The following is a 22293-nucleotide window of genomic DNA, read 5'->3' as shown; positions in this document are numbered from 1 at the left end:
TCGCTTATCCGCCGGGGAGCGGTCGATGTCGGTCCTTATGGCCGTTAAAGTTCGTTAAATCGGGCCGATGAGCGAGGCGAGGCGCGGGGGGGATGTGTTCGGGAAGCGGACTACTTTTTGTGTCGGTGCGGCGAATTTATTTCACTTTGCCTAAGGAACGGCGGTGCTGCGACTCCCATTGCCTAGGGAAAAAACCCGGATGTAAACTCAGTGAAACTCTATGGAGAGAAAGTCTCACACACACACACACACCGTGAAACTCGGCGGCGGAGCGGAGCACTTTGTTGTGTTGTTGTGTTACCGACCAGCTCCGCGCAGCACGCCGCCCTTCAGCCTCCACGTTCGGCTGCTCGCTGCTGGACCCGCCGGACTGTTGCACTTTGTGGAGGAAAAGGAAGAGGAGGCCCCTTTTCTCCTGCTTCCAGAGAAACGAATAAATAACTCCGTGGAGGAATGTGACCACAGAATAAACTCACAGAAGCCAAACGGGAAACAAATCTGAGGTGCTTCTTCATTTTATGATGTCGTCATGCACAGTTATTGTTCAGGCTTTCATATTTTCCTGCCCTTGGCCTCAGCTGTTAAAGCCCCTTTTTGTAATTACCCCGCAAATTGTAATTAAAGCTTTCAGCAGCAGGGGGCAGAGTTTCATCAGTGGCTGGGTAATGTCTGAGTAAAATGTTACAGGGGCTCTATGGAACCTTAGAAAGCACCCGTAGCTGTTATAGGTCTGTTATAGGTCTTAGCCTGGTAGCAATAAGTTGTTATTACACACAGGAAACTTCCAGCACGGTCTCACGCTAGCTCCTGAAACAAACACAGCTTATAATCTGTTCGTTCGTCTTCCTTGCTTTTTCTTTCTTTCTCCTTCACGTGTTTGTAGTCTGTGTGAATCTGCAGTTTCCACACAGAGATTAACAACAGCTACATCATCTGTCCGGGTTCATGAGGGACACTGACGGTAGGTGACTGTGAGGCAGACGAGGATCTGAGAGGTCAGCAATCCCAGAAAAGTGGTGGACAGCTGTACCCATGACCGAAAGGAGGGACACAGACACGGGTGGAGACTGCATAGGTGAGGAGGGAAGAAAGAGAGGAAACAGGAAGTGAAAAAAGGAAACATGAGGGTGATGAATGAAGACGGGGCGACACAAAAAGTGAAACAAGCCTGGCCTCTGCACCGTCAGCCCCGAGTGACCCCAGGAGCCAGGTGTTGGAGACCCATTTGATCCTGGGGGCGGGACTTGTGGCCTCCACCACCCACAGGAAGTGGTCCATCAACAAAACTGAGGTACCTATTGCATTTCTATATTTGATGTGGTGTTCCTGGTTTGAGACGGGGCCAGTTTGATATTTCTGTTCAGGGTCGTTACAGCCAACTGTAACCTTACTTTAGAGAGATGGCTCGATTAATAGACTGATTGATCTATTGATAGACTGATAGAAAAGCAGCTGTCGCCGTCTCACAGCTGGAGGCCGGAGGACTCGGAGTTCTGCTGTTTTCTGTATTCCAAACTCGTCTGTTCCAATGTGTTTCTATTGTTTCTACTTTTAGCTCTGTAAGTGGATGCATTGACTAAAAAACAGCCACTAGAGGGGGATGTGACACAGTCAAACGCATCAGACTGTTCCTGACTTCCTGCTCGTCTGCTGGGGTCCAAACACCGACCCGTGGACCAGAAAAGGCCCTCCAGCACAGTATCAGTTTCTATTTCCCTAGAATATGAAAGTCTTTTTTTCTCTCATGTCTGATGAGCATTATCTCAAGGTTTTCATCCATCCATCCATTCGCTTCCGCTTCTCCTTTTCAGGGTCGCGGGGGGCGCTGGAGCCTATCCCAGCTGTCATAGGGCGAAAGGCGGGGTATACCCTGGACAGGTCGCCAGTCTGTCGCAGGGTTAACACACAGGGACAGACAACCATTCACACCTAGTGGCAATTTGGATTATCCAGTCAACCTATCCCCACTAACTGCATGTCTTTGGACGGTGGGAGGAAGCCGGAGTACCCGGAGAGAACCCACGCAAACACGGGGAGAACATGCAAACTCCACACAGAAAGACCCCGGCCTGGTGTTGGAATTGACCTCAGGACCTTCTTGCTGTGCGGCAACAGTGCTGCCCCCCATGCCACCGTGCTATCTCAAGGTTTTAATGAAGTTTTATTACCAGGATGTTTACTCTTTGTTTTGTTCTGCGCAGTTTATTTCTCTTTAATGTTTGCATCTGTTTCCTGTGAGGATATTATATCATAATCGTGGTAGAAAGTCATCCATGTTTCTTCAGTCAGGGCTTTTCACATCATACTCTCTGTGTTTCTCAGTAAACATACTTCCTGGGCGCAGGAACTGGCTGTCTCACATTTTCCTCTGCAGCAGCGGCGCAGCAGCCCCACCTGCTGGTCACGCAGGGTGAAGCACCTGTGAACTGTTTAGTCTGACCTCCATCACTCATTTTCTTCCATCTATCAAAAACAGGCATGTATAGGAAATGATTATTGTACACACACACACACACACACACACACACACACACACACACACACACACACACACACACACACACACACACACACACAGCAGTCAGATTTTTTTATGTAACCTTTATTTATACAGGAAGGGTTAGACGTGTTTCTGACAAACATATTAAAGTTACAACAATAACAAGACCTAAAAAAATCATAAAAAGCAAAACTGGTCTGTTTTGAAGTTTTCTCTAAAAGTATTTACACACAGGAGAACAAAACCTCTGTTCATGTTCAAGGAGCAGCGCCCTCTAGTGGTGGTTGAAAAAAGTCTATATTTTTAAACACCTTTATCACGTGTTGTTTTTTTCTGTAGTGCTGACTAACCTACCTGCTCTGTGTGAAAAAGTCCTTACCCCCCCATGAAATCACACATTCACTGTGATTAACCTCTTTTTTTCTGTTTCAGACCTGCTGATTATAAATCAGTTAAACAGAAGCTGTGTGACAAAGTGAAGCAGGCTGAAGGATGTTAAACAGCAGCACAGCACATCTCACCACGATTGCACTTCATTTGTGAACAGCAGAGACCAGGCAGCTGCCTTTGCTGCTAAAACCGTGTGCAGGAAAACATGAAACCCGGGAGCAGTCGGACTGTAAAACATAAAACTGTGACGCTCCGTTTAACACGTGCAGGTATTTTTCTGGAAAACATCATCAGGCCTGCGTGCACAGGTGAGGAAGCAGAGACGTAACTCAGGTGTTCTGCACTTTATTTCCTTTTCATATCAAAGAGCAGGTATCCTCACTAACTCTACTTTATTCTGAAGGCTTGGAAACGACTGAGAAGCTGCTCTTTTGCGTCCTCGCCACCTCCCCAGCCTCAGCCAGATTTAATCCTTCACTCCTTAAAACTGGAAGAATTTCACTTTGCAACACGAGTCTGAATTAGGACTCCCGTTCATTATGCTAAAAGTTTGTATCCTGGATCACGTGCAGTAGAAGGAGGTAGGTAGGATGGAGGTCAGGGTGGATGGGACTGTGACTCGAACCTTGAGTAAGACTCCAGAAAACCCCACCGAGCTAAAACCACAAAGAGACTCGAACCTGTCAGGACCAAGGTGAGAACATCGCCGTAATACTCAGACACAGACATCCAGGAAGACCTCTGTCCTCCACCGCCGACTGGGCCCGGACCAATCAGATGGCTCGGTGCTGTGACTGACACTAACCCAATCAGAGAGCAGCAGATCCATCATCTGCTGGGTAATGACTTCCTGGCCTCATTAGATGCTGCTAACTGCATTATTGTCTCCGCGCTGTGTGTCGATTAGTTTTCCTAAGCGCCTGCTCTGCTTTGAAAAGCAGCTCTGGCTGTTTCTGCTCTCCTCAGATGAAACTTCAGATCTGAGTGTAAACGTGTTAAAAAAACAATTGGGAGGCCGGGACACCAGATCTGGTTTGGATCTCTGTCAGCGTGCACACAGGTCCTCATTGGGATGTTTTCTTGGTTTCAGAGCACTTACACACAGTTAAAAGTGTGTTCAGAGTGTGTGCCACCCATTCTTTAATAACTGTAATTATGACTGCTGCAGTAAAGAGCAAAGCAAAGCTATAGCAGAGCAAACTGAGCTTTTACAGAGCGAACATCATCTTCTGCTCTTTTCCTGATGACAGCAGGTTTCCATGACTGTGTGGCAGCACAATTATTTAACACTGAATCCCAGTAAATCCCGATCAGCATCCCGTCAGACTGCTGCTTCACACTCAGCGCTGAAACATGGAGTGAATGGTGAGCCTGCAGTTCCTCTGATGTCCACTAGAAGCTGGCTCCAAACCTGAGTCAGACTACCATGCTAACGGCTGTGGCTGCTAGCTTTGCTTGAACCGTGCTTGTGCTGTTGGAGCCTTCATGTGACCCAAGACATGTGTGCTGTGAGGTCACTGTGCTAACAGACCACCAAAGTGATGAAATTCTAGGATTATATTTGGATACCTGAGGAGCATGCATCTGTGTGTGTGGATGCAGACCGACGACCAAGCTTTGGCTCACAATCCAAACAGGATTACCTGAAAATATCCGGGACGCTAGTGGGTGACATTACAGGGCTGTGACGCTCATCTCTGGGTTAGCAAAGACACTGATGAACGTTGAGGTGAGCGTTTCAAATGACCACCAATAGCAGGGAAAGAGACACAAAACAAAACAATGACCTCAAAAATGTCAGCAGAAATGTAAAATGACCTCAAATAAACACAAAAACAACGCTGGGTTAACATGTGATGGGTGGTGAAAATATTATTCCTTTATGTAGAGCAGGGGTCGGCAACCTTTCTGATGATGAGTGCATCTAAAATCTCCTCAGAAGTCAGTGTGCCGTATGACTGCATTTGCAATAAATGTAATAACGCTCTATATGAACAGTTACACACTTAATATAACAACTTTATAGGATTACATTTGTTCGCAGATGTTGGCAGCTGTCAGCGAATAGTTATCAGCTATTTTGACACAAAAATACTTTTTATCCATAACAGCAAATGGACTGTACAACAGAAAATACAAATGCTATTTATGGTCTCCTCACAACCATGAAAACAAACGCTGCTGTGACAGTGATGTACAGTCTTGTTGGTATATGGATGATTTCTATACATTTGACATCAGATAAAAGCTTTGTTTGCAAGATTCAGATAATTATTTAATAAAAGCTAGATATAAGAAAGAAAAGTATTTCTTTGTGCCCCCCTCTCCCTGTTAATGCCCTACCTGGCCCCCTGGCAACACTTTGCTAGACCCGCCCCTGCACAGTTACCAGCTGTCAGCTACCTAAAAAAGGATCCTGGTGTTATTTGTCTCTCAGAAACAGTTCATAACTTCAACTCATCCATGTCACCTAAAAGGTAAACCTGTTTCTCCATCACCTGTTCAGCTCTGATGATCCAGTAAGGACATCTCCTGGTTTCATCTTCATGTTTCCCTCTCACCAGATAACCAAACCATCATGACCAGCAGCTTTACAGCTGTGGCTCCAGCAAACATCAGCTGATACTAGAAATTAATATTAAATAAATTCTAACAACAGCTGATCAAGCTTAAACGTGCTGCTGTTGTTTAGCGCGACATCCGCTGGTTTCCTCTTTCTGGCGCAAAGTGGGCGATAAACAAACAAGAGAGAAAAGCCGATCAGCTGATCATTGATCAGTTTCATGATTGAAGTAGAAACAGGAGAGGGAGGGGGGAGAATGAGAGAAGAAGAGGCAGCTGTGCAGCGTAAACACAGAATAACTCCAGCTTTGTGTCTTTTTCATTGTAGCTGAAGTCCGGGACAAACTGTTCCTTTCTCACGCTCAATAAGAAACGCGTAATATTGAAGAGGCAAGCTGCAGCAAAGACAGAATAACTCCAGCTTTGTGTCTTTTTCATTGTAGCTGAAGTCCGGGACAAACTGAGTCTCTTCTCAGCTCAATAAGAAACGCGTAATATTTTCTCTGAATGAGGGACCGTTCCATTTTTAAGGAGCCGTTGGAAACTCTACTAACTAACCTTATGAATAAAGTTCACTATCAGTAACATCATAGCACCACCCAGCTGTATAGAAACTCCGTCATGCTAGCTCAGGCAGTATGAGTTATTGTAACTGACTGTAAAAAGTCAGCACAACGAAAATAAACTCCACCTAAACTTGGTTCATATCTGACCCAGAAAGACTGCAGCTCATAACTTCTTACCTGAAGTTCAGTTCACCTGACACTCGGACCTGCGGCCGCCTCGGGTCTCTCCTCCTGCCTCCCCTTTCCGGCCCATCGGGCAAATGCCCGATGCCCAATCCAGCTATGGTCGTGTCATCAGTTAACCCTTGGCACGTGTACCCAGGGTTTCCGACCCCTGATGTAGAGAGTGGAGCCTGAAGTGTCCACTAGAGGCCGGCCAGCCAGGCGTGGGAGGGGCTTACTGTTCACAGAAATCAAACTGAACAAACGACTGCTGGGAATTAGCTGCTGAGTTTGTAAACCTGAAGCTTTCTCTCGCGGTTTGGTTTCTTTTCACACAGAGGAAGCGCCAACGAAAGCCGCTACAAGCTGCATGACACCATCCTGTCTGCTGACTGGCCAGATGTGTCTGAGGGCGGGAACAACAACTGCAACATACCCGACCACACCTGGCAAACTAGAGTTTGGACCGACACGCCTCCTCCAGAGCATCCGAGTGCAGTGACCTCGTTCACATCTACACAAACGCACACGAGTCTGACTTCAGTGTGGAAAGCAGCGCAGGTGTGACAGGTACAACCTAACGATGTGTCTACTCGACCTGAAAGGATACATGAAGAAGTGAAATGCAGGCACGTTGGTGTAGAGCAACGGTGAAGTGCACTCAGATCAGCCCACAGTGCTGCTGATGCTGCACTGCGACCATCCATGCGGTGAAACCAGCCTATGATGACATAACCGCAGCTCCTCTCTTACTTTTTCAGCCGTGTGGAAGTGACTCATGACCGGGCTCGTGTGAATCAAAGCAGATTGTTGACTAGCTTTCATAACACTCTTTATGTAAGGGAGGTTCAGCAGCGGTTCGGGGGTGGACGTGAAGCCTCTACACCTGCCTCCAGCTCCACTCCACATCTCCTGAACATCCACACACCTTCTCCTCCACCCGTCGGACGCGATTCGGCAACGGCCTCAGGATGAGAAGTTCATTTATATCACAGCTACAGTCACAACCGTGGCTCAGGGGGTTGGGAAGCGTATCTGTAACCGGAAGGTCGCCGGTTCGATCCCCGGGCTCTCTGTCCTGGTCGTTGTGTCCTTGGGCGAGACACTTTACCCTACTTGCCTACTGGTGTTGGCCAGAGGGGCCGATGGTGCGATACGGCAGCCTGGCTTCTGTCAGTCTGCCCCAGGGCAGCTGTGGCTACACCTGTAGCTGCCTCCACCAGTGTGTGAATGTGAGAGTGAATGAATAGTGGCATTGTAAAGTGCTTTGGGTGCCTTGAAAAGCGCTATATAAATCCAATCCATTATTATTATTATTACTTCCTGTAGTACGCCAGCAGCTTCAGCTCCCAGTGCAAGAAACCTCAGCTTCTGTCAGAATTCAAACCGACCCAGGACGAGCAAAATACAACAGCAGGAGCTGAGCTTCTAACAGCAAAGGGAGAACTAAACAGTGACAAGAACAGAGACCAAAATGTCCCCAAGGAAATGCAAAATATTCAAAAAGGATCACAAATGTAAAAAAACTCATAAAACAAAGCAAAGTTTCTGAAAGATGATGAAATGAGACAACAAGAAGCTCACAAAGACACGCGACGCGAGCATCAAGCTACACCCCTAAACAATCAGAGACACAAAAATATCACAAAAAAGAAAAAAGAAATGTCCAAAAAATGGCCACAAATGCCAAAACTCATTTAAAGTGAAGCAATATTTCTCCAAAATGCCAAAGTGGGACAACAAAGTGACCAAGAAGACATGAAAAAATGTCCAGAATAAACAAGAAGGTGTCACAAAAGGAACCGAAATAAATCCGGAAAGGATCATACAGAGACAGAAAATCTGAAGTTCGTAAAGCTGTCCGCTCTGTGGTTGTTCTCCAGCAGTTCAAAAGCTGCTGTAACGATGTCCCACTTTGTCCCACAGGCCTCCAACATAAGCTCGTCCCGCTTTGCAGTGATAACGTGCCGGAGTTATTAACTATTTGGTTCCAAACTAAACTGCGAGAAAACAAACTGCCGACTTTGTTGTTTCTCATGGTTCCCACGCCTAAACTGATGTGACAAATTTTCATATTTTCTTGTATTTTTTTAAACTCTTGTTAAAAATGCTGTAATCTGTTCCTCTTCAGTACTAATGAACATGATTTTCACAGCATACATCCCAACCCGTTTCCTGCTCCACACCACAGTAATGCCCAGTGTAGTTCCCGGGTCGTTTCACATCAGCGGTTCTTCTATATTTGAGCTGAAGCAGGAACCAATAATGTTTAACTCCAAGCTGAAGCTGCAGTGGAGTATTTGCTTTACCTGCACGAGATGAAAAAGACGCCGACTCCTTTTTAACCTCCTGAGACCCGAACTCTTCCACAGCAGCATTTTTAATTTCTCTTTGATATTTGGGCTGATTGGGGTCCGATGAATGTAAAAACAAAGAATTACCAGATTTTTGCTTTTAAGAAAAATAAGAGCCACGTATGAGGATATTTGTTTAACATTTCGATAGAACAGTGGCAGTATAACGTCCTCGTAAGTGGATATCAGGCCCATGTAGAGGAAAATTAAGTATTTTGGTCTAAATAACCCAAAATGTGATGTCCTAGGAGGTTAATGAACTCTTTGAAAATGTTTTTCTTGCACGTTTTCAGCAGCTCGGTCTCTGTAATGAGATCAGTGAAGATCTAAGAGTAGCTGGTTATGATGCGTGTTACTGGGAGGAGTAATGAGATTACAGTGACGTCCACCTCGTGTGTGCGTGCGGGGAGAGTCGCTCCAGGCCGGTGATTATGGCCGCTGAGGCCCAGCAGCCGTCCGAGCAGCGAGGCCATCAGGCCCTCAGCAGCAGGCTGATGTGATTACGGAGAGCGAGGCCAGCCTGCGTCCTCCAACACATGTTTACTGTCACAGTCGCCAGGTAGGATTCATTTGTCCATGGAGGACCCATCACTGTGGACCAACTGTGGAAGCACAAGGTGATCTCTGACGCTGGTCTGCGCTCCTTTGATTTTTAATCAGCATTTTTTATTAACCTTTATTTTCAGAGAGCGTTTTAAAGCTCTCTGTTTGATTAACAGGAAGTGCTGTTACCACTGAGTGAAGTGCAACGACATCCTCCAACTCTGGGACCACACAGGTCACCTGGTGAGGGGCAACCGGCCTCCGACCAGTCGCGGTCCGCCTCTCAGACAGACGGCTAAAGCTTATGGACAAACACGGCCGAATTTGTGAAAGCAGACAGATTGTGGCAATGAATCTGAGCCAGCTAGACCTCTCTGAAACATCGTTGCTCAATGCCTGTGTCATTTTGTGGTTAAGTTGCCGTCGTGCAGAAACTACGTCACTGCTAGTTTCAGCCTATCCAGCAGCGACTGGAGCCGTTTAATCTGAAGCTGACTGCTGTCCTCAAAGGCGACGAGATCACACGTTTTCTTTTTCATTTTGCGGTTACGAGCTCTGCACGGTCTTTAAATCTAACGTTTAAAGAGAAACTCCACAAACAGACGTGCTGACCGTGCACACAGCTGACAGCAGTCCTTCTTCTATTCGTGTCTCATCGAGAGGCTGGGCCAGATGTAGCCGTCGACTTTGCTTGCTGTAAAATCTTTTCATGAAAACCTGCACAGGGTTTCGTAAAGGCGAACAGTCCCACGACATGTGGTTGTAACGAAGGTCCAAAACTTTTGCACAGAACTCCTCCCAGACTGTGGAAACACTGAAGCACACAGTGACGGCGAGGTTGTGCAAAGCCTGCTCGTATTTCTTTCAAACACTTACTTTGTTGTTGTTGTTTTGGATGAATGATGGAAGGTCAGTATGCTTTAAATGTTGTTTTTTAAAATAAAAGCCTGTGATTTGCAAAATAAGATGTATACAGGAGGAGAACAGGATGGTGTGTGTATACAGGATCATCTGTGCCAAATGCAATTAGTTTACTAAACAACACCATGCAGTGATGTATGTCTTATAAATGTGTGTTTATTGATCCAGTATTTATGTTATGAACTGAAAACAGTTTCCACTAATGTGGACACTGAAGTTTTTCTAATTATAAAACTTGAAGATCTCACTGTTTTTAAAAGATGCTTTAGCTCTGAGTGAGTGCAGGGTCTTTACCTTACACTATAAAAGCACCTGTGAATCCACACGACACCAACCAAACTTAACTGAATTCAGATTCCATCACTATCGTGCTCACAATGAGACAAGCACGTCTGACAGTGAGCGCTGACGATTTAACACATACAAAGGAGCGAATCCATCGACCTCCAACAAACCAGTGTTTGCAATGATCCAAGACACTTCCTGCTGAAGGTGGACAGAGCAGACACCATCAAGGATGACCAGGTTACATAGAGCACGCTCAAGTATCCTTGAGAGGGTAAAGATCTGGTTCAGTGTCCCACGACTGGGACGAACACCGCTTTTCCTCCACATGGATAAAACGTAAATCAGTCACATTTTTCCAAAAGGTTTCTGGGACTATCAGGGTCCCATTGCATTTTAACATGGGAGTCTATGGAGCCTCTAGAGGACGTTAGAGGAACTGCAGTATTTGGTGTGTTGATGATTGGTTTGCAGCACCTGTTAATTAATTTATTTGTCTAAAACCTATTAAAGCAGCTTGTAGAAGATCTTGCAGGCTCGACAAACACGTGGACGATGTCACGAACATGCAACCGTCGTTCCAGTTCTTTTTTTTTCTTTTTTCAAATCCAGATTATTTTTAGCCAAACGTGCCATCGTTTCTCTCTGATACTCACATTCAAGAGGGTCGAGGCTGAAGTTCGCTTTTAGCCTGCAGCCCTGTGAACACAGTTTCTCTGAAGAAATAAAAATAATTTCAGGCTCGACGTTGGCATCGCTAACGTTCACTCAAGCGCTGAGCTGAGAGCGCGGCCTCCACAGTTAGATAAGTGCAGCTCTCAGTGAGAGCTTCGGGCGAGGAAGAGGAGCAGCCCCGAGGATCACAGCTCCACTCAAACCACAGCGAATGATCCGAAGGTGGATGGTGCTTTCTTAAATGAGTGAGGGATCACGGGAAACGTCCATCAGGATTTAAAAAAGTTTAACATCTAATAAAAGAGCAAAGCTACAACTCACATCCCAACACGTGGGGAATGATGAAAAATGATGCAGACAAAACAAAACTGCAAACAAAATAAACTATAGTAGAAATCAGAGTTACGAGATAATAACAAACGATTCTGAGATATTTGTGAGGCGTCATTTTACATTCAAATCTTTTCAATATGAGAAAAATTCTCACAATTCATACAAAGTCAGAAGTAACAGGAAGTCCTGGCTGTGAAACGGCGAGAGTCATCGTTAGCGTCTCGTCCTCCATACAGAGCTGCTCTCGTTAGTCTGACATACTTTATGACTTCTTTATTTTTAAGTGGTGAAACCAGCTTCCTCCCTGCGTCTGACCTGCTGCCTCAGCAGCAGTAAAACATGATAACTCAATTACAAAGTACTTCCATTTAAATCCACCCACCTGTTCCAGCAGCAGCATTAGAGGGATGCTGATGTATTAAGGCAGTAATGATAACTCAGTTATCTACAGCACTTGGTCACAGATTCATCCTGCAGCCACAGAGCTGATGTTAACATCTGGAGTACAGGTGAGCACTTCTGCCTCTCAGATGGGTGTCTTTACCCAGGCTGCAGACTCTGTTTTCAAAATTAAAAAAACATATAATAAGAAAGCAGCGTGACATAGAAACCCTATCAGTCTGCAGTGTGCACACCTGCCTCGTGGAGCTTCCTGACGCGGGACGGATAAAGTTCTGACCCCAGGTCAGCTGAGGCGTATTTTGAAATTACACAGAAATCTGTATAAAACGATTCCTCTGCAGCTTTAATCAGTTTTTAAAATGGTGTAAGTGCAGCCGTGGGCGGTGACGCTCCTGAAGCTCAGGATGTGGATGTTTTCACAGCGAGTGTCCAAACCACACAGCGTGGCGTTAACCTCGAGCTGTGGTTGGATCATCCTTCAGCTGAACTTTGGTGAAGTCTTCCTGCCGTTATGATGGCGTTCAACATGAGAGCGTCTTTCCTGTGCTCATGTGTTTACATGTTAGTGTCATCACCACTAACTTCTAGTTCTCATAAACCTCGTATGTTTTTTATTATGCTTATAAAAACTGGGAGGAAATCTAAATCTAAATTGATTTTTTAAAACCTCAAATCTGAACACAACACACAGGATGAGAGACTATCAAAGTAAAACAGGAGGCTAACACTGACACGTTTGACTTACCTGGATGACTGAGCATGGATCGAGACACTGAGACAGAGACAAGGACCGCTGAGCTAACGGGCCAAAGTAAAGCCGGACAAAACCGACGAAACACGGACACGGGGGACACAGGAGGACACGGGGGACACAGGAGGACACGGGGGACACGGGGGACACAGGAGGACACGGGGGACACAGGAGATCAGGAAACACATCACCTGTGTCCAAGCTGAAAGCTACAACAGACTCACACTGAAGATATCAAACAGGAAACCCGGGATCGTGACAACCTTAGCATCTAGCTAGCACTACAGAGGAGGAGCTAGCATAGCGGGAGTAAGGATTTTTGTCAGCTCATCTGAAATGCAGCGTTTCTTTCAGCTCGACAAACATCAGCAAACACGCAAACGGTGTGTGTCACAGTGTGTTGCAGCTAAAGGCCCAGCTGGTGTATCTGGCAGGGAGGGAAACACAGACAGCTAAGTCAGTTGGCTAAGTTCACTCAGAGATGGAGACAGATAAGAAAGAAGGAGCAGCTCAGAGTTAAAGGAAGGACGCTCATTTAAAGCTCACATGGAAGTCCTCGTGTTTCTAAATCACACATGTGATCTGATCATGATTGTTTACATAAATTCTTGTGTTTCATTTTTGGGAAACATCCTGCTAAACAAGCTAAGCCGTGCTAACTTTGTGTTATTGAAATGTTGCATGAAAACAGCGAGTAGTGCAGGATAAACAGGTTAGTTTGCAGCTCAGTGTGTGAACGTGGCCGTGGGCTTCGTCATTAAAGACTCAGTCACTGATTTCCACCTTTATATCAGCCGTGTACTGTGCAGTATCACTAGTGTAGTGATGTGAAACGTGTCAATCCATAAAGATCAGCTGATCGCAGCCTGTACTGAAGTGTTTTCCCCACGCTGAGCCACTATGGATCCTCCACCTGCTGAATCCTCTGTAACCCCCGACCGTGCTCAGGTGTGGAGTAGTGATGTGTCGTTCGCGAACGAAATGGCTCTTAGAGCCGGGTCTTTGCTGTGAACGACAGAGCCGGCTCCTTATCGCGAGCCGTGGTTTTTCCTTCTCTCTCTCTCTCTCTCCACTTTTTCCCGCGTCACTCTGCACGTGAGCCTTGTGCTTTACGCTGGGCAGAGGGGGGAGGGGCGGTAGTTACACTCAGGAACAGAGCTGGAGGGAGAGAGAGAGAGCAGGGACAACAACATTAGAAAGGTATAGTAATCATCCACAACTATTTTCAGTTGCAGATGATAAAGGATTCAGAAAGTTTATTCATGCAGGTCCATCTGACAGAGAATGTGCATCTTCTTTTTGTTTTCATATTTTAATTTATGTTTAATTGTGTTGTGGTTTGCAGTGTTTTGTGTTGTTTCACTTTAAATTTGTTTAAAAGGAAAAAGCTGAAAATTTAAATAGTTAAAAGTTGAAATGTGAATAGTTGATTTTTGTATTATATGATTTATTTATTACATTTTATGTGGAGTGAATAAATAAAAGTATATTTACGGTGGCCCCTACAGACACAGCACATACAAACTCCAAAACACGTACAGAACACAACACACGTGCTCCAGGATGCTACGCCCAGCCAGTGTTGCCAACTCCTCAGTAAGGAAAATCGCTATTGGCTGTCCTAAAAGTCGCTAGAAGTGCTAAATGACGCCATCGCCTAATTTGCATAATTGATCATGCTAATCTAATTGTAACCTACACTGTTGGAGAGAGAAATAACATCGTGGAAGAGACATAAGGTGAGTAAAAAACGTCCTAAATGCATTTAGAGTTTATTTAGAACTACAAACTAAATTTCTTTTAGCAATTATTGTTTTTTTTAATGTCACAATTCCAACCCTGCTTGTTTACCCGGGCTTGGACCGGCAAAAGTGACCCGAAACAGGCGCTCTGGTGGAGTTACTTTGTGTGTGTGTGTTTATAAGTAGTTTTAAACCTTGTGATCCACAAAACAGCATAAGAGTAAAAGAAGAACTGACTGCGTTACAGCACCCGCTGCTTGTTGAGAGTAAAAGCGATACGCGCTTTCACGTCTTTTTTTAGCGACTTTCTTTAGAAAAAAAGTCGCTAAGGGGTCTGAAAACTCGCTAAATATAGCGACAAAGTCGCTAAGTTGGCAACACTGCGCCCAGCGTTGAGCTTTTGTTACCTCGTGGCTACACAAGCCAGCAAGTACCAACGACCGGATTTGGTGTGAGGTAGTAACAGGTAAATTAACTTTTTTTTAATTATTTGAATATATATGAGTGCTTGTGTATAAATACACAAACAATTGTTTGTGTATTTATCACTTAAATGACACAATTGAAAGCACATGTGTATTAATACACATGTGCTTTCAATTGTGTCATTTAAGTGATCTAGTAGCTCTGTTTTGAAGTTCAGTTCATGCTAGAAATGTGTTTTGGAGTTTGTACCTGTTTTGTCTCTAGGGGCCACCGTATATATTTATATACAAACATATATAAATAAAACCACTTTTTTACGTTAGTAATTCCTTTTGTGCATAATTTTATATTATTGTTAATAATAAATTAATTAAAGCAACAAAACAACCTGAAGAGCTGGTTCGGAGCCAAAAGAGCCGGAAATCCCATCACTAGTGGAGGCAGCGTCCCTCCACCAGGTAGGCAACAGGTTATTCTGCAAGGGTCACGTGTCCGACAAGACAGATTCAAGCTGAGTGCATTCATTAGAATTAGAATTTAGATTCAAGTAACATTTGTATTCTTATGTGCTATTACTATTATTGTTATTGTTATTATTGTTATTGTTGTTGTTGTTATTATATTAACACAGCACAAGGTTCAGTTACCTTCTCCAATAACAGGCGGAGTGGTTCAGCGAGTACATTTCAGGGCCGCAACTCTGTTTGAAGAAGTCGACTCAGTACTGAAACTTTTACTTTTGTTTCCCTTCTGCAATTTTAATATTAGATCACCAGAGTGAACTCAGAGCAAACCTGCCTGCCCTCTGTGCAAAAGTAACTACCCCTAAACCTGATGACTGGCTGGTCACGTGTTTGTGATGCCTTCAGTGGGTCGTTCACGTCACTGTGGAGGAATTTTCAGGATCGTTTGAATTCGGACGTGCTGGAGGGTTTTCCAGCATGAACGCCTGTTTAAGGTCACACTGATTCTGGCCACTCCAAGAATCAGTGTGCGAGCCAATCAGAGGTGGGCGTGCTGCTGTGTTTCTGATCATTGTCCTGCTGCCCGAGTGCTCTTGAGCGTCAGGGCACGGCCTGATGGGCGGACATCCTCCTTCAGGGTTTTCAGGTCGCGGTTCTGTCAGTTGCAGCGAGTCGTCTGTATGCTGGGATGTTTTTGCTCCTTGGACTCTCCTATGGAGTCCATTTTGGCCCCGCCTCTTTGTTATCGTTGACCTCTGACCTTTACTGAGCTGAGTGAGGCCTGCAGGTCTTCAGATGCTGTTCTGCGTTTGTTTAGGATTTGATTTGTGAGTCTCGGATTTTTCCCTGTGTGTTGCTCCTTTGTGTCGGTTCATTCATGTGAAGTACTTTGATGCTCATATTCCGTCTTTCAGCTACATCCACGTTCACTTCCTGTTTTACTTTGGTCAGTGGTTTTCTCTTCTAGTCTCAGTTCTGATTCCTCAATCCTGATTTACGCTCAGCTTCTGTACAGGTGTCTCCTTTTAGTTACTTCCTGCTTTACTCTGTGCGTCCCTGCAAGACATAATCATTCAAATGTACTTTATTAGACGTGAAACATTCAGGAGCTGCTGGATTCATTAGAAACCCTGAACCGTCGTTACGCAGCGTCACCATGAAACTGACGACCGTCATTATCGATATTAATTAAATGAAACGTTCAAAGCAGTCGCAGGAAACCTGTTTGTGTTTGCCACACTCCTTTTTGTAGTCTTATAATACTTTATAATATAAAATAATGTATTACTATGTAATAATATTATTATAGAACATGTTTAACAAAAGTTAAACTTCCAGAGTTTGTTTGGTTTGGAACAAAACTCTTAGACTGACACTAATCGTGTCCACTGTGGGCACACTGAGCTTCATACGCCACAGTAAAGGAAATCTGATTACTTCTATGTTAGTATTTCACAGAAAATACAACACTGTGCAAAAGTCTTGAGCCCCCCTCCATTGTGACTGTTCTGCAGGTTTCTGATGGAGGCTCTTCTGCCGCTGTAGCTCATCTGCTTCGAGGTTCAGAGATGCTCTTCTGCACTGTCTCTTCTCCTCTGACCTTTGACCCTAACGGGGTATTTTCTGTGAGAGCTGGATTTGTTCAAACCTTCTGTGTAAACTCAGAGATGGTCCCAGCATATCATCAGTTTCTGAAACACTCAGAACAACAACCGTGCCACGATCACAGTCCTCAGTTTGAACTTCAGCAGGTCGTCTTCATCACGTCTTCCTCCCTGAACGTGGAGAGTTTGCTCTGATCTCTGCAGAGTCTTTGGTTTTCTTTGGATGAACCTGACACGTTTATATGATGGAATTTCACAAACGAAGCGAACAGAAGCGGCGACGAGGTTATGTCTGCGTGTTGTTATTGGCAGCTGCGCCTCCTTCAGTGAAGATGGAGACCTGAAAACAACTTTTAGTGAGCAAAGCTCAAACAGATTTCTGAAAGTGAGGCAGCGTGCAGAGCCGGGGGGATGCTATTTGTCTTCAAGCGTCTGATGAGATCTTTTTTTACTCTCGGCAGCCGTCCTCCTGGCCGCTGCACCTCCGCTTTAATTGCCTGTCAAAAATAACCCGGCTCATCCTGCAGTTCCACCTCGGAGCGGGAACCCAGGGGACGAAGCCGCCGCGTGCACGTAGCGAAGATCTGTGCGTGGGCCTCGCCGTGGCCGCGCGACCTCCGCTTCACTGCGGTTCGCTCTCGCTCGCGCCTCTCCTCTCGGTGTGGGCTGCTTTGCAATCTTTATGTAAAACCTATATGTGGGAGGGCAGCGCTGCCGAGAGCAGCTGCAGACATGTGATCCAAGTGAGAGGCAGCAAAAGCTGATCGCACCGTGTTGGTGTTGGACTCCTCAGACCTGCCGGCTGCTTCTCGGACCTCTCTCTGTTTCAGCTACAACTGAAGGAGGAGGAGGAGGAGGAGGAGGAGTGAGCCCGAGCCTCAGCTGCTGCTGCTGGAGAGGAGAAAATGAGTTCATTTCCTCTCTCTCTCTTTTAAACAGCTGTACAGTGGCTGAAGCGCCAGCAGGTGGCAAAAGCACTCACCTCTCTGCCCTCAGCCAATCAGAGGCAGGTAGCTGGGGAGTGGGTGGGACAAAAGAAAAGGAGAGGGAGAACCACAGAGCTGAGATAAAAAGTAAAGAGAAGAGAGCAGAGACGCGACTCCGAGGAGAGGAACGGGAGCAGCAGCTGCTCGGCAGAGAGGGAGGAGAAGGAGACAAGGAGAGAAGGGAGGAGGAAAGGAGGAGCTCCTTCCACACTGAAGCGTTTGTTTCTCTGTTAAACTTCCTGGAAATGGAGCTGTGCTCAGAGGAGCGCAGACAGGCTTCCTCTGGCTGAGAGGGTTAGGAGGAGGAAGGAAGCCAGTTTAGAGTGAAGCTGCCCCCACCTCCTCCACCTCCCTCCTCCTGTCACAAAGAGAAGCGTCGATCTTTGCTTCCTGCTGCTGAGAGGAGACGCGCGGAGGTCTGCAGCTGAAGCACTTCCTGTGTTTGTGAGGGTGGAAAGTTGCGCGTGGAAAGTTAAGCAGCTGTGGCGATGGCCGGCGGCAGCTCAGAGCTGATCCCAGAGCAGCACTGAGCACGAGCATGGAGGAGCAGCCGCCGCCGCCGCAGGAGGAGGAGGAGGAGGAGCGTGCTCCGCTACAGGATGGAGGAGAGGAGTCCACCTCCACGTCTTCAGCCTCCAACGCAGAGCTCCCCCAGGCGACCCCGGCCCCCACCTGCCAGCACAACAGCAGGACCTTCACGGGTCTGAGGATCTTCTGCAGGAGGAGGTGAGTGTCTCCTCCCGCTGCTCCACGCGTACGTCTCCGGGTCAGCAGCAAGTTTTCTTTTAAACAGTCAAACTTTTTATCGGTGACACACGGGGAGCCAATCAGAGCGCACGGACAGAGTAAACTGATGGTGGTAACGCAGCTTTTTATGACCCTGTGTGCGGATGGGTGTCACGATCGCTCGCAGATTACGTGTCTAAGCGTTCGACACAAACGCAAAGGTCAAGGTCAGCAGAAAGCCTGCACTTTGACCCCCGACGCTTCCACTCATGCCGACTGACGCCGGAGCCGGGATTCTCCGGCTCGTCTTTGCTTTTCAGGTTTCGTCTTTTGCTCCCACGCTGACACATCTGATCCAGATCAGCATTTATAACGGAGGAAACCACAGATTAGTCGATTACTCTGCAGCTTCTTCTTAAATCATAAGGTCTCAGTTAGAAATGCTCGTGTGTGATTAAAGCGAGCGTGTTGGATTAAACGCGGCTGACAACACTTTGTTTTTCTTGTGTTATATAAAACCTTTCAGCACTGATTCAGGACAAACGTCCCTTCATATCTGAGCAGTTTTCAAAACCGTTCATTGCTGGATGTTTGAGTTCATTCATCGAGATTCTCAGACGTCTGAAGTTTGAGTGAAGTGCAGTGAACTGAGGGAAATCTGGAGAACACCTCCCTCAGAGATTTCCACACGTATTCACTTCAGTACTGAAAGCGACGTAGGTGCACGAAAACACGCAAAATCCCATCAGCGATGTCCACGCCGTGCTGTTTCCCTCAGCTCTCATTCATTCAGAGCTCATCCAGATGTTCTCAGCTGGACAGATGAACTCTGAGCTGAAGGAGCCGCTGTTCGTATCGGCGAGGCCTCGCTTCCACGGTTTCACGTCTGCAGACTCCCGGCGATGGCCGTGACGCTCACCTGATGTGACAAAGTGGGTTCAAATGACCAAGAAGAGTCCTTTCAAAATAAAAGCCAGCTCCTGACGCTGGCGTTATTACCAGACTAAATGAAAAACAGTCTTAAATGTCTGGATTTACGGGTTTTAATGGTTTCTGGTGTGAACGGCGTGCTCTCTGTGGGCTGAACCAAATCAGCCAGAGTCCAAAGTTTTGGGGTTTTGGGCCGTTTGTGGTCACGTTTGATGGAAATGTGATGATGCTGGAGGGGGAGGTGTTAAAATAAAAGCAGATCAGTAACAGCTGCAGGCTGTAAATATGGATTTATAAACATAGCATGTAACTCAGATTCTCGGTGGAAAATAGTGCGAATCGTCTGCAGTCCCACTCCAGAGTCCCTTCGTATTTTCTCTGTTTTTGTGGTTTTCGCCATGGCGGCGGTGGCGGACCATGGCGCTCGTCCAGATGTGGCTGCGGGCTTTCAGACGGCGTGATGATTCACAGATTAGAGAAATGAGTGTCGATTCATTAAGAGCTCCTAACCTGCTGCTGTTCACGCCTCTGCACAGGAAGTGAGGCGTCACGCGGCGGCTCGAAGTAAAGACTCTGCTGCCAGAGTTCCTTCACAATTTGACTGTTTCTTGTGGTTTTCAACATGTAAAGCAGCAGCGCCGAGCTCAGAAACGATAGCGAAACTCAGCCGATGCAGTTTCATCGTTTTCTTCTGTCAGTTTTAAATAAACGTGATTGGTAGAAAAATTCTCCAGCAGAGTTTCAGCAGGTTGGATCAAAATGTTCATTTAATCTCGATGAGGGCTGACGAGTCAAAACCAGCGTCTCTTTGTACTTTTCTGCTTCACACGCTGTTACAGGTTCGGGTAAAGGTGTGAAGGTTTCCATCCTTGAATGTGTTTTTGCTCGGTGAACCTGTTCTGCTCTCAGAGTCTCCTCCACAGTCTGAGAGCAGGTGAAGCGAGGAGGAGCGGCGCAGGAAGCTCGTGTCATTTGTGTGTGCGGCAGCTGACACCTGTGAGCCTTATTAGACAGGAAATACTGTTGTCACATGCTTAAAGTGGGCGTTGTCCATTTCCTGTACACACAATAATATACTCTTCCTACTCTCCGATGTCTGTGATGTCACAGAGAGACCCCTAATATGGTCATCTAAGTCAAGTAGCCTTTAAAGTGGGAGGATCCAGAGCAGCTGGTTTCAGACAGAGGATGAACTGAGGGTCATACAAAGAAGGCTTATTCTGATCAGCGACTGATGTTTGACGTTGGACTCTGACGCCTCGGCATCAGCAGCCGAGTGATTCTGATCCCAGATCAGTTCTGTAATGTTATATTTAAAACATTTTATAGGAGGACGAAGCGTACCGACAGGCATGGGTTCATTTCTGTACTTTTGTTCTTATGCTCCGTTGGAGTAGCTCCGCCTTCTTTGAGCCCACTTGCGTCTCATTGGCCAGCTTTAGGAAGCCTGCCGAGGGGCTTATATATATATATATATATATGTAAACCAATCAGAGAGCGAGTGAAGTGGTTTGCACAGATTTTTTGTCTTTGCTATGTTTGAATGTGATTTAGGTGTCGGACGGTTTTAACAGGAAGTGCTTGCTGCTGTATTTTTAATAACAGTGAATCAGGCTCGTCAGCGACCCCGTGTCGCTGTGCCTCCCGCGACACATCGAGGACACGCATCACGTGGATGTTTCCAGCCGTCAGACTTCCTCTTCGATGGACTGAGCTCTGAGTAACGCGGAGCGTGCGTGTTAGTCAGCCTCGTCTCCGTTTTCACGGAGATGAAGTCGGACAGGACTCGCAGTCACACAGCGAGACGCCAAATAAAGGGAGGGAATTACAGCGTTACAGCATGGCTCAGGGGCTTTTATTTTGAAGTGAAAGAGCTGGACGGCGAGCTGGATACGCTCGCCTGTGAATAAAAAGGTAACAAGTGCAGATTTAAGTTCAGTCAGGTGGTCTGTTTAATCTCCCAGCGATCTCCCACGGTCCTCTAATTATAGCTGCTATTAATGGATTGGCAGAGAAATTAATTAAAAGAGGTCATTTTTAGGGCCTGGTGGGAGTGTTTCACTGCACAGGAGGAGGAGAGGATTCAATCTGCAGCTCTCTGAGGACAGAGCGGAGAGGAGGAAGTGGAGGACTCCTCCTCCTCCTCCTCTCTGGAAGCAGCCAAGGGCTTTAAAGGACGCCACTGTGATGTTTCTTCTCTTGTTGAAAATGTAAGAAGAGTCTAAAATGCACAAAAGCAAACAAACAACCGCAGCATGGCGCATCCACCCGGCCTCCGGCAGCCTCACAGCTCACTATTTAGATGTGTGGAGGTAAATACTCCTCCACCCTCTAAGCTCATCCACCCTGGTGACTGTGGAGCAGGTCTCCACCTGACACAGAAACTGGTACTCCATCAGCTCGCTGTCCCCTGCTGGGACGTCCGCCTGCTCAGGTTTGAGCAGGAAATGCACCTTCTTCTTCCAAACCCCCACCTCAGAGGTGGAGCACGCTCTGCAGAGCCTGTGCTGGGCGGAGATTGGCTGGACCATGATTGAGCTCTGAGAGCTTCCCTGCAGTTCGCTGGATTCTTGCTCTTTGTTAGCCGTTACATAACGCTGCAGGTCGCATGCTGACTGAGAGGTTGGCGGTTGGATTCCTGCCGGGCGTCTCGGGGCAGCACGATGAGCCTCGCAGCGGTACGGCGTGGATCAGTGACGCCAGCAGCGCTTTCCCGTCTTCAGTGTGTGAGCATGTCGACCTTCATGCTTCGCCCACACTGAAATCACGCCAGGCATGTTCGGCTGCAGATGCGCCTCAGTCTGGGTGAAAGCAGTAATCCACTCTCAGACTCGGGTTTCCTCCACAGGGTGCAGCCTCGTGTTGTTGTACACTTCTCGGACAGGACCTCAGCGCCCTGATTCGCTCACACCAGAGGCGCCTTCGTTTTAGCTCATGCTTTCCTGAAGCTGTGGTCATTCAGTCACAGGAG

At 46.6% G+C, this 22293-nt stretch overlaps 1 protein-coding gene and 1 long non-coding RNA gene across 2 annotated transcripts in view; both read left to right on the top strand.

Moving 5' to 3' along the window:
* The first annotated feature begins 55 nt into the window (after positions 1–55).
* Positions 56–1840, top strand: LOC121815461. Its single transcript, XR_006055126.1, has 3 exons — positions 56–503; positions 884–1291; positions 1556–1840. It is a non-coding gene; the product is annotated as an uncharacterized LOC121815461 (long non-coding RNA).
* Positions 1841–17448: 15608 nt separating this feature from the next.
* The window catches only part of dgkzb (diacylglycerol kinase, zeta b), a 43356-nt gene continuing 38511 nt past the window's right edge, over positions 17449–22293 (top strand). Inside the window, exon 1 of the mRNA XM_042226649.1 lies at positions 17449–18392. Within this exon, the coding sequence (XP_042082583.1) occupies positions 18205–18392 (188 nt within the window). The 5' untranslated portion in view covers positions 17449–18204. The remainder of the gene's footprint in view (positions 18393–22293) is intronic.

Source organism: Haplochromis burtoni, unplaced genomic scaffold (genome assembly GCF_018398535.1).
Source record: "Haplochromis burtoni strain Fernald_Lab_line unplaced genomic scaffold, NCSU_Asbu1 Contig_222, whole genome shotgun sequence".
NCBI classification, from domain to species: domain Eukaryota; kingdom Metazoa; phylum Chordata; class Actinopteri; order Cichliformes; family Cichlidae; genus Haplochromis; species Haplochromis burtoni.
The sequence above is the reverse complement of the archived record's forward strand: the minus strand, read 5'-3'. Positions and strand labels throughout refer to the sequence as shown.